General features: G+C 41.5%; 1 protein-coding gene across 3 annotated transcripts; it reads right to left on the minus strand.

Annotated features, from left to right (window-relative positions):
* Positions 1-2,322: 2,322 nt before the first annotated feature.
* On the minus strand, positions 2,323-11,112 carry NIT2 (nitrilase family member 2). Of its 3 annotated transcripts, none has more exons than XM_061366610.1 (10): positions 11,071-11,112; positions 9,411-9,529; positions 6,542-6,662; positions 6,331-6,419; positions 5,746-5,839; positions 4,837-4,911; positions 4,356-4,434; positions 4,074-4,172; positions 2,940-2,995; positions 2,323-2,551 (listed from the first exon to the last, which is right to left on the minus strand). In XM_061366610.1, exons 1-10 carry the CDS (start codon positions 11,087-11,089, stop codon positions 2,463-2,465), a joined length of 840 nt encoding a protein of 279 aa, XP_061222594.1. In that variant the 5' UTR covers positions 11,090-11,112; the 3' UTR covers positions 2,323-2,462. The 3 variants fall into 3 exon arrangements, with proteins under 3 accessions (XP_061222594.1, XP_061222593.1, XP_061222595.1); XM_061366609.1 differs by lacking the exon at positions 11,071-11,112 and adding an exon at positions 10,487-10,629; XM_061366611.1 differs by lacking the exons at positions 2,940-2,995; positions 11,071-11,112 and adding an exon at positions 10,487-10,633.
* Between the last annotated feature and the right edge of the window lie 291 nt (positions 11,113-11,403).

Consider the following 11,403-nt stretch of genomic DNA (forward strand, 5'->3'; position numbering starts at 1 on the left):
TGCCAAAGCGGAGATTAGAAGTTGACTTGAATTACTAGGATCTAATTGTAGATTGAAAGTGAAGAGGGAACTAACGTATACTAGGGAGCTGTACTGTAGCTATTTTGGAACTGTTGAGAGCAGCTTAGGTGGAGCTTTAACCAGGGTTCCCACCTGCACTGGTAATAACACTGCCTGATACAATAGGCATTACTGTGTTTTCTGTTGTTTCTTTAAAAAGACTTTAAATTCTTGCAGTCTGAAATTCTGGAGCTATTTCAGGTTTGTTACTGGCTGTTTTTCTATACTTACAGAATATTGGTGCATATTTATAATACAGATAGTTAAAATGCCTGTTTTATACCAACACAGATTGAGTAGGCACTGCTTCAAGTATTACCTAGCTGATAATGGATAGCGTACCTTTTTTTCATTGAACTCCACAAAATTCAAAGTCCCATCTATATTGTTTCTGAGTGGGTCATACTGGAGATCCCCTAAACATCCTGCTAAACTTAAGGTGCTTAGAAGCTATTCTGACAGGCTGAAGAGGATTGAGCTCATGTCTCCTTTTCAGACAAGTTCACTGAAGTAGCTTGCTACAGATTCTCAGGCACTCTCCCCTGGAGATTCCAGGGGAGGGCACAGGCCAAGGATTCTGTTGCTTGTGCAGACTGCACTTTGCATTTTTAAAATTCAGTGGTCAGCCCATGAGAATTCTGCACTGTAATTCTCCAGAGGTAGTACTTGGCTCCTGCTCTGCTGCATGTTAAACTACTATAGAGGGGAGGGAAGGGGAACATCGATGGAGTTGTTCAGAAAGATGGATGTGTAATATCTGCTATGATTCAGAAGCTGGAGCCCATGATGACCATCATGGATGCTGCTGGCTGAGAATGTAGGAGGCACTAATCTAATGCAGGAACCTTGACTCAAATGGTAAATGTTGCTTTTTAATATTTATTTTTCAACAAATAAATCTTCATTTCACTTTATGCTCTGTGGCTTGTTTCTTATGTACACCAAAATGCAGCAAAAAAAATGTACAGACCAAACAATGCCTGCTGGGATAATGCAGTGGTGTGGAATGGTGCCACCTGTCTTTTGAAGCCTCAGGGTTTGGCTTAATTTAACCATTAATTTTCCTCTACAATAAACACAGACCTAACTTGTTCCAAAGAAGCCAAAAGAACATAAAAACATAGGTCAGGAGAGCAGCTGTGGGAAGAGGAGGATGGCTAAACATAAAAAGGTAAGGTGGCTTTGAGGGAAACTGGCAGTTAGCTGCAGCAAGTCAGAGCCTTCTCCATTTTGTATTCTGAAACCTCCTTTAGCCTTACTGCTTTACCATTTTTGCTGATGAAAAACTAAAAGCTTAGTGGTAAAGGCTGGTTTTAAGCATTTAAAGCCACCTTTAGTAATCAGTTTAAGTCTCTTCAGCAAGAGCGATGATGTGAGGAATGTTTCCCATGCAGCTCATGGAAGCTGGCCTTCGGTAGCAATAATGCATTTAAACACTGAGCAGTTAAAGTACCTGTCTTCTCAAAGATGGTGGGCAGAAAGACTTCATTCAGCACAGTAATTTTCTAACCCTTTGACTGACTCACCCTTTTCAGGTGAAGATTACCAGGCAGCAGAATTAAAACCTAGTCACACACTGTATTAAAGAAGCAGTATACAGAGCAAAGGTGTGCCATCATGTGAATTGCTTTAACAGTAACCTGCACTACTTCAGCAACAACCAAGAACTGCAGTAAAGAGAATTTAATACATATATTTGAGGAAGGACATGAGCCAAACCCTGTTACAGATTCTTCTATAGTAATACTCCAGTCTGGCAGCTTTTTGGATTGTTATCCCTAAATCATGCAGGGCAGGATTTGGCCTGTTTTGCTTAGTGTTTGAAATTTTAAGCTTTCCAAGTACAGATGTTGGGCATTCAGGGAACTTTAAGGCACATACAGCTAAGGAGAGAGGTGGAAGAATAATGCTTTTAGATTATTTGATAATTCACTGAAATGTTTATAATACCAAAGCTGACTGACTTCAGATAACAAGGTTCCCATTTCTATGTTCCACACAAAAACTCCCCAAAAGCTAACTAAAACACTGTGATACGTAAAAAGCAGTATTAATTACTACTGTGTTGAACTGATTTTACCTCCGTCTTTGATTTTACCTCCATCTTTAACATAGCTGTAAACTACTGTGAAATACTAGAGTACAAGAGGAGATAGAAAAGTTGTATTTCGATCAATTTTAGAATTACACCATAAAATTTTTTGTTTGTGTTGGCTGGTTGGTTTGGTGGCTGCGGGGCTTTGTGGTTTGTTCTTTTTGGGCTTGTTGTTTTGTTTTGTTTTTTTAATTTTTAAATTAACTGGAACATTTAGCAGTAGATTGTGGAGGAGCTAATAAAGAAAGCCTTCACAAGATGAAAGCAGCAGCCATTTTGGCAACTTCACCCTCCCATTCACCCAGCTTCACTTTTTCATCTCTATTCCATAGAGATCACAACGCTTCTGGCTTAAGATAGGAATCTGTTGACGTATTTCTGCAAGTTTCTTCAGATCTGCAGGGGAGGAGAGAAAGAGCTATTAGAACAGCAGTCAAAAAGGACAACTGACTTGCTCTGGGGTAAGGCAGGGAAAAGAGCAGCCTTCATGGAGAATGGGCCTGCAGGGCACTGCAGCTAGGCCGCAAGGACTGAAGGAAACCTCAACTTTGCTCTTTCCTGAGGCGTCGGCTTCTTCATAAGGAAGTAAATGGGAAAAGGGTAGTCAAGGGCTGCTTGTTCTTACTTTCATCTAGCAACAGAAAAGGCATCAGACACTGCATCATTTAATTGCATGTGCAAGCCTACAGACTTACAACTGTTTCTCCTTAGTCTCATGACCTGTGCTCAAGAAAAAAAAGCGGGGAAATAAAAAAAGAACAAAACCCAAACCCTTTACCCTTACCTATATCTGTGTATAAAACCGTTTCCTCAGCCCCAGCTTTGGCTATGACTTCACCCCTGCAAAATGAAGCACATTTGTTCACAGCATTAAAAGAGGCCTCAAGGCATCAGTCCAGTTGGTACTGTTTGTACAAAGTGGAGTTTCTTCCCTTGATGTCTACAGCTGTAAAGATAGGCTGTCCTAGAAACAGCATCATAATTCATAACTCTAGCATGACAGAAACAGCTTCCAGGCTTTATACGTGATACATATGTGACATATGCATACTTAACACAAGGGTGTTTCCAGGCATCAGGAATCATGATAAAGGCAACTATAAGACCCTGTGCATGTCAGCATGCAATATAACTCAAGGGGCAAGAAACAACTTCACCAGCGACAACCACATGTGGCAAAGACTAACCTCTTCTCCTTTCAGATCCTGATGGCTTTTAAGAGGAGTATACTTTTACTCTGCATAAGCTACTGAACGTTATTTATCCTGTCTCCCACTAGGTGTTCTGTGACTGCTTTCATCATACAAAGTTAAAAGTTCAAGACACAGATAAAGCTTTTCTTACTTTGCAATCATCTGGAGAGAATAAATCATCAGTGGATTTCTCTGGAAGAGAAGTAAGTGCTTGAAGATTTGGCCACTTTTACCTCCTGGGCACCTATGTGACTTCTGCTTAAGTCAGAATATGTTTCTTGCCTAGTTGAAGACATTCTTCTTGTTCTTTTTTTATGTCAAAGCAGTGTTATTTGAAGAAATGGAATAGTTTTGTGTAAGTAAGTAATTTAAAATTGTTCAGTTCTGCACAGAGAATTACCATAATGCATAGTACATAACTGACTGAACTTCAAGGACAAGTTGAAAAGGTCAGCAGCTTAACTAATGCTAAATGCTAGAATTAAGTAGCTTTCTTGCTACCAAAAAGAATACATACTGTTAAACTAGTTTTGGTTTCCTTTTCATTTTTCAGTCAGTTTTAAAGTGTGCTTTTGAAAATATAGGCTTAAGTCTTAGGTACTTCTTACCAAGAACTTGATATTTTAAAGAGTAGTTGGAAATGTGGGACTGAAGTGTTACGGCCAAGTAAAACTTACCTTTTAAACAAGAAAAAGCAGGGCTTTGGTTTTGTTTTCTGAACTCACCATGGATTTACTACAGTGCTGTGTCCCCAGGCAACATAGGATGCTTTTTCATCTCTAGCAGGAGATACGGCAGCTATGTATACTTGATTATCAACAGCTCTGTGTACACAGGAAAATAATGGAAAGGGGAGAAAAAAGTAATTTTTTTTTTTAATACCAATTTATTAAGCAGAAGAGAAAGAATTCACTCTTTCATAGTGTAATTTGGAAAACAAGGAGAGTTGGGTTCTGTGTGCTAAAGCTCCCTCTGGAACAGGAGAATATGCTGTTATTTGTTCTTACCTCCCCCTTTGTAGCAGTTCCCAATGGGCTGGTCCTGTTGTCAGGTTAAAAGCCCCTGGATAGATCAGCAGCTGGCAACCTTTAGTAAAAGAAAATTAGAACCCAACCATGATTAACGGGAAGATGATATACCCTAGAGTGGTCCTTCACATTGAGACTCAAGGCAACGTTTCTTACAGTATCGCCCCAAATGGAACCAGAGCCTGTCCATGTTTATGTAAGCCCTGTGATACATTACTGAAAGCGGGGATATCCTCACCTCCATCACTCCACTGGCAAACATGTATCAGGAAATGATTGTTAATTTGTTCAAGAAGAACAGACACTTATTTCAATAACAAACCCTCAGCCACACGAAACATTCGGTGTTACTAGGTGCGGGTAAGAGTGCCTGATCAGAACAGTATGTACCACTCTGAAACGCTCTGGCACAGTTCAGGCCTTATAGCTAACCATGCTCCATTAGGTGACCCAGCCTCACCTTTCTGTCCATAGACTTGAGCCATCTCAGCAAATCTGATATCATAGCAGATGCCCAGGCCCACTTTACAGTATGCTGTTCTCAAAATACAAGAGACAACAGTCATATTACTATCAGCAGCACATGAAAGCAATCAACACTCCCTGCCAGTTGTCATTTTACACGTCTTACAGTAACAAGAGAAGCTGTATTTAAATGCGTATCCTTATCTGTAACAAGCATTAGCTATTTGTGGGGGAGAAGTCATGCTTCATGATGACAGGAAAACTGTGAGAAGCAATCTATACTTCAAAACCAGCCATTTCCACAAAATCATGTTAATGCAGGTCTGTGTGTAATGCATTCCTCTCTGATTTAGCTGCAGCTTTTCCATTTATTTTCTTCTCAAGAAAAAAACCACTCACTGCTCTTCATGGACAAAGAATGTAGCTGATTCAAGAATGTTGGAATGGGATTTGCAGTCTCCATTATTGTATCATCCTCACCTGAAACAATCTGCCAGTGTAGCTGTTTGCTACCTATATTCTTTTTCAAGGCACGTTCTATAGGAACCATTTTTAAGATGTAACAGCTATTAAAAAAAAATACAGTAACTTCTCTTTAGCAAGTCAATAGGACTATTATTTATTAAGGGAAGTGCCATGATGTATGCTTCAACCCTTTCTACTCTGTCCCTCAGCAATCACTTGCTCCAAATAACATTGAGTTTCTAAAAGTCTCAGAAGTGACCTACACACTCGGAATAAACTTAAACTGTATTTGCCATGGTTTTCAAATGCCTGATATAAATCTGTTTGTTAGTCTAAAAATCCATTGCTGGGTTGACAGTGAATCCAATGACAGGGAAGACAACTCCTATAGTGTTTCTGTGGTAGAAGTCCTTACAGAAAGGGCTTGTCTTATACTCACGAGTATCAAACATGGAGAAACTATTCCCTGGACTCAGTGTTTCAGACTCTCTGAACTGTATCTTCCCAGGAACATTAATGTCAAACAAATGAACCTGTAATTATAGTATGATTAATAACAATTTCTGTTCTTGGTACTTCAGCCTCTTTCTATTGGGCATGTGTTTTCTAGTCATCATTATCCAGACTTCTCTTTTGTCAGGATCTCAACTAAACATTGCTTAAGATTGTGAAATCTGCTAAAGAAAATTTAAAGCAGGTTTTTTCTTTACAGAACTATAGATGTCTGAAGGTATTAGGGGAGAAAAAACCCCAACCCTCCAAAACAAACCCAGCTCAGTTTTCCCAGCATCTGGGAAAAGCCAGTTATGCCTTGTGCATTTTGTCATCCTTACCCAGAACAAATTTATGACTGCCTTTGGGTGTTTACATGTCCCAAATAAAAGTCACATGCAGTTTTACTGACAGTACACAGCTTATTATTAATGCAAGATTCTACTATTGCCCATCACCTTCAGGCAAGATATAAAATAATTTTTGTAACACTGCTGAGAAACCTTCTAATGACAACATTATGCCATCTTACCTTCCTGTGCTTTGCCAACATTGCACCATCAGGCCCAAAGACAGCACATGTATTATACAGTTTTCCACCATCCTCTTCTGGAATGGATCCTTTATAAAGATGAGAACAAAGATTCCACCCAATGTATTATATGGAATTATGATCCAGTGGCACTGATAGACATGGCCCATTTTTTTCCCCTCAATGAGACAGGTTACCAAGAGTGAACTACCTCCAACAAGATATATGCCGCATTCCTTTGCAACTTCTGACAGCTTTTGTGTTGATTCCCCAGGGATCTTCTCTGCATACTCCTTAAAGTATTGGGTTCCATAGGGAGAATTAAAGCATTCCTGGAATTCAGGAAAAAAACCAAACAACAGTTAAAATCCAAAAATCCAGTAATACCACCGCAAAGAGATCTTTTTAACTCTTCTTTATCAGTGTTCTCATTCAATCTTTAGTTACAGGAGTTTAGTTTACAGGAGCTCAATAAGCAAACCAGAAAGTATCTCAGGAGGCCAGAGAGACCTTTAACAATTAGAGAAAATGCAGTAGGTGTGTTGGTGTGACTGCACGCCAAACAGAGCATTGTGCAAGCTGCAAGTAACAAGACTAGCACTTTTATCAGTCTAGACTTAGCAAGATCACAATGGATATTCTCACCAGAACAATGAGCCAAGTTCCACCTAGCTTATTTGACAAGTTACAAGCTAAATAAATCCTCTCAAAACTGAGATGCTCATGTTCATCTGCAGCCCATGATGTCTTAATGTATACAAAGACTTACGAAAAAGCACACATTTCTCAAAATTACTCATTTTGCAAAAAAATAAAAAAAAAAATCCTTCAAACACCATTTCCTCACAACTGAACAGCGTCTTCTGTCCTAGGCTCAAGTTAAATATTTGCTATCCCTCAGAACCATGCATGTAATCTTTAGACAGCAAGATTAACAGAGCAGTTTAGATGTCCAAACTACATGGCCAAAAGCTATTTGAGATGTCCAAGATATCCAGAACTTTTGCTCTGCACTACATTTAGCGCTCTGTGAGGATGTGTGACATCCCCCAACACTTTTTTTGTCCCCTAAGGGAGTACAGCTGAAGGCCACAGGTAGGCTATTAAACAGTAACAGCACCTACTCTTCAGCAGGCAATTCTCAGCCCAAGCATCTGCCTCAACTGTTACCTCTGCACACTGGAAGTTGTAACAAACACATCACATACCACTACCTGCCCCTTAAAAAAAAGAAAAAAAAATCAAGCTGTGAATAGCACAATAAAAATTTATGCCTTAACCACTCAGGCAAACTTCCTAATAACTGCAGAGGATTGTACTGAGCTGAATAAATAAATCAAAATTGGATGGACTTTTTTGCCACATATACAGTCACTAGGCCAAGCAAGATGCAAGCTAACCCACAGCAGAATCTGTACACAGAAGGGGCAGAAGGGAAGTCTCTGCAGGCTGTCAAATGAACTTCCCAGGCTTTTGAAAATGCAGGACTGAACTCCAAGGAAGTGAAAGCAATGCCAGCTGCCCCACCTGCATCCAGCCCCTTGCAGTGTCAGTGAGGGTGGGACTGAAACCATGGGCTCAAGAGGACAGGCAGGACTCTGCAAGCTTGTAGCAGCAGCACATGAGGCTGCTTCTAAGCTGATGCTGGAACAGAACTGTAGAATGTCTGCACAGATGACCCATTTCAGTGCTCTCCAAAGTGGTAAGAATACAGGGACAGACCTTTGAATTGCTTTCTATCAATTTCTAGATTCAAATGTATTCTGTTTTTATTTCTCTATCCATAAACATTACAAATTGTTTTTCTCTCACAGATTTTTCCTGCTTCAGAAATGAAAAAAAAAAATAATTAACACATCAAGGCTAACATGTCACAGGGAAACTGCCACATGCCTCTGCAGAAGTGTAGATTACATAGTCAGTGCAAGTTACTTCTTTCTATAATGTAACTTAAAAAAAAAAAAAAGTGAAGAGAATATTTCAAGGAAAAAAAAAAGTGAATATTTCAAGAAAGAAAAAAAAGTGAAGAGAATATTTCATGCCCACATCCCAACGCCAGAACAAAATCTATCTCCCAAAAGCCTGTGAAAAGCTTGCCCTTGTTTTACAGGTTTTACTCTACAAGCATAGATTATCACTGGCAAGGTGAGTATCTCAACTAAATAGGTCTGGAAAACTCAATGTCTGTACACATGACGAAACTAGCAAATAATAGATAATCTCCTTGGCTATTCTGGCAGAATAATCAAAGGTCACATTTGCAACACAAGAACTGTTAGCACAGAGGAACTGTGAAGTTTTGTCCTGCCTGTGACAGCAGGGGGAAAACATTCTGACTGTAAAGCATTCAGACTAAAAGTTCACCCAGAGAAATTTGCACTTCTGAGTCAGATGCTGCAGGGCACAGGGGTAACGCATGTACCCCCAGGAAGAGAGGAAAAAGCTCCAAGTTGCACTGGGAAGGTTGCCTCCCTGCCAGCACCCTCATCTGTGTGAAGATTCAGCTAGGCAATCCTGACTGAAGTCCAGAAAGTAAATGAGAAATTATCAGTAATTTTAAGTGACTATTTATGATCCCACAAAAGGAAGTCACAAGAGAAATGTTTTTTAATCATAAGTCAGCCACAAATTACCTGTTAGAAATGTCTATTGTGTTTACAATTACAGCAAAAAGAGTCACCTGTTCCCTTTCATCTTCATACCAACATACTTTAGCTGAAAATTGCCTTTCCTTACACTTGTAGCACACAGGGCTTCTGCAAAGACTCAAACTACAGTGCCACTTTGGTGAAACCAGAACATACCAGTAACAGAACTGCCTGGGATTTAAACCAGTATAAACTTAACCGGGTTCTTATACCACAAGAAAAAAGACAACTTTCTTCCTCTTCCTGCCTCCCTCTTAAGTATGCCTCTAGACAGAACCCCTGCTCTTTTCTGTTTTTCTTATTCTGGAGCCTCATACAAGCATCTAAGCTATCCAGAGAGAAACACGAATACACAATATATTAGTAACACTAGAAAGGGGTTTCCAAGGGTTTGAGATACAGGTACTATTGTAGACCACGATTTGTACTCACAGGAAGAGCTACAACTTCAGCTCCTTTAGCTGATGCTTCTCTCACCAGCCCACAGGCTCTCTGAAGGTTCTCTGATTTAACAGCAGATACATGGAGCTGAATAAGAGCTAGGCGGAAGTCTAGTGGCAGAAAAGAAAAACTTGGTCAGCAGAATTCCCCCAGGAAAAAATCCTCAAAATTTCAATTCACTAATGAGCATTTAACAAAACAGATTTACTTATATATTAACATATGCATAAACCACTTCCAACTCATTTTGCAGTCCACCTGGAAACAGTCTCTTAACACAATGCTGCTAGCATTTGCTTGTTATTTTTTTTAATGAAAGGCTTCACAAACATAAGTACCCCAGTTTCATAGCACCTTTCTTCCCTGGAAAACTCCCATGTGATGCACTCAGAGATCATTATAATATAAAGAAAAAGCTCCAAGCAACACACAGCCTCGCTGGTCAGGTAAACAGGAAGAACTGATTCAAGTGACTCTCAGTATTTGTCTTACTGAGTAAACAAAGCTTCACTGAGATTCTGAATAGGTGTAATCACAGTTGGCTTCCAGACCTAGATAACCATACTGGGAATGTGTCTAAAACCTTCCCATATTTGTTGCACATGTTCAGAGAAATTTGACACCAAAGAGATTTAAATTTTGGCATAAATTCACTTCTGAAAACAAACAAACACAAAACAAAATCACAAACAAAACAAAAAAACCCCCAAAACATCTACTAAGAAAAAATCTTAACCAACTTCCTTCTCATGTTTAAAACACCATTAAGCCATTAAACTTATTTTCCCTACCCCTCGGTTTTGGATTTTGTTAAAAGGGCAAAATTAAAGCTCAGCCACAACAGAATACATGTTTTTGTGTCCATGGTTTCGTTTAAAAACTATCGGATGTAGAAGTAACGGAGAAACGTTCAACAGTGCTGGGGAGGCCCAAGATCTCTCCTTCCAGCCTTGCTAAGCTGCCTCAAAAACTTCTTTAAAAGCAATTCTTAGGATAAGCTATAGCAGTGCAAACCACAACCAGATGAAAGTGTATCAGAGTAAAAGCATAGTTCGTATTTGTATCACCATGAAGCAGGGGTTTTAAAAACATCAGCAGCTACGCTTGTGACGCTTGTTTCAGATCGCATTCCTCGACAAGCTGATCACTGCACCAGTGCCGGGAGACGCACCGACAGCGGCTCCAAGACTGACCCGTAGCAGGGCGGCCAGCTCCCTCTGGCTGGTTATTTCCCACCCCAGGAAGGCTGAGGGGCAGCGCCCACCACTGAGCCCCACGACTGAGCTCCGGGAACACCGGCCGAGTCTGCGGCCACCTGGTTGCGTCCAGTCAGCGGAAGGTGAGGATCCAATGGGGACAAGGCGGCGCCGGCAGCGGCTCGGGGTGGCCCCAGCGGTCTGGGGACAGGCGGTGGCTCCGCGGAGAGCTTCGAGGAGAGCGGGGAAGCCGGCACTAGGCAGCGGCGCCTCTGACCGGCTGAGGCCTGGGGCGGGAGGCCGGAGCCCCGCCGCAGAGGCAGGTTCAATGCCACCCCGGCCGTTCTCCCCCACGCCGCGGGCCGGTGCGGGGGGACCCGGCCGGCAGGGAGAGACGGGCGGGAGCCTAAGTAGGGGAAGAAAAAGACCAACTCCTCCGGCCCGCCACCACTCACTGGCCATGGCTCCGCGCATCCCCGATCGTCCCGGCTCCTCCCTCACAGCGCCGGGCCTGCCGGGAAGTGTAGTCCGACAGTGTCCCAAAGAAAAGCGCAGGCGCACTTCCTCCACAGTACCGGTGTAAAAACCAACCTTATCCTGCCTCGGGAAGTTCGGCTCGTTCCTCGACCCGATTTTGCAGCGCTTCCCCACGGCAGCTTTGTCAGGCAAAGGTGCAGGGAGGTTCAGGGGATGAAGTATCTCGGGGCCTAAGTGCCGCTGAGGCTTTGCTGGAAGTACAGCTGTGGTGCCAAATCAGCACCTGGCAAAAACACCGCTAAGCATCTCAG

This window comes from Neopsephotus bourkii, unplaced genomic scaffold (assembly GCF_033783945.1).
Source record: "Neopsephotus bourkii isolate Nb327-2 ecotype Australia unplaced genomic scaffold, CSIRO-AGI_Nbou_v1 NB_1350, whole genome shotgun sequence".
Classification (NCBI taxonomy): domain Eukaryota; kingdom Metazoa; phylum Chordata; class Aves; order Psittaciformes; family Psittacidae; genus Neopsephotus; species Neopsephotus bourkii.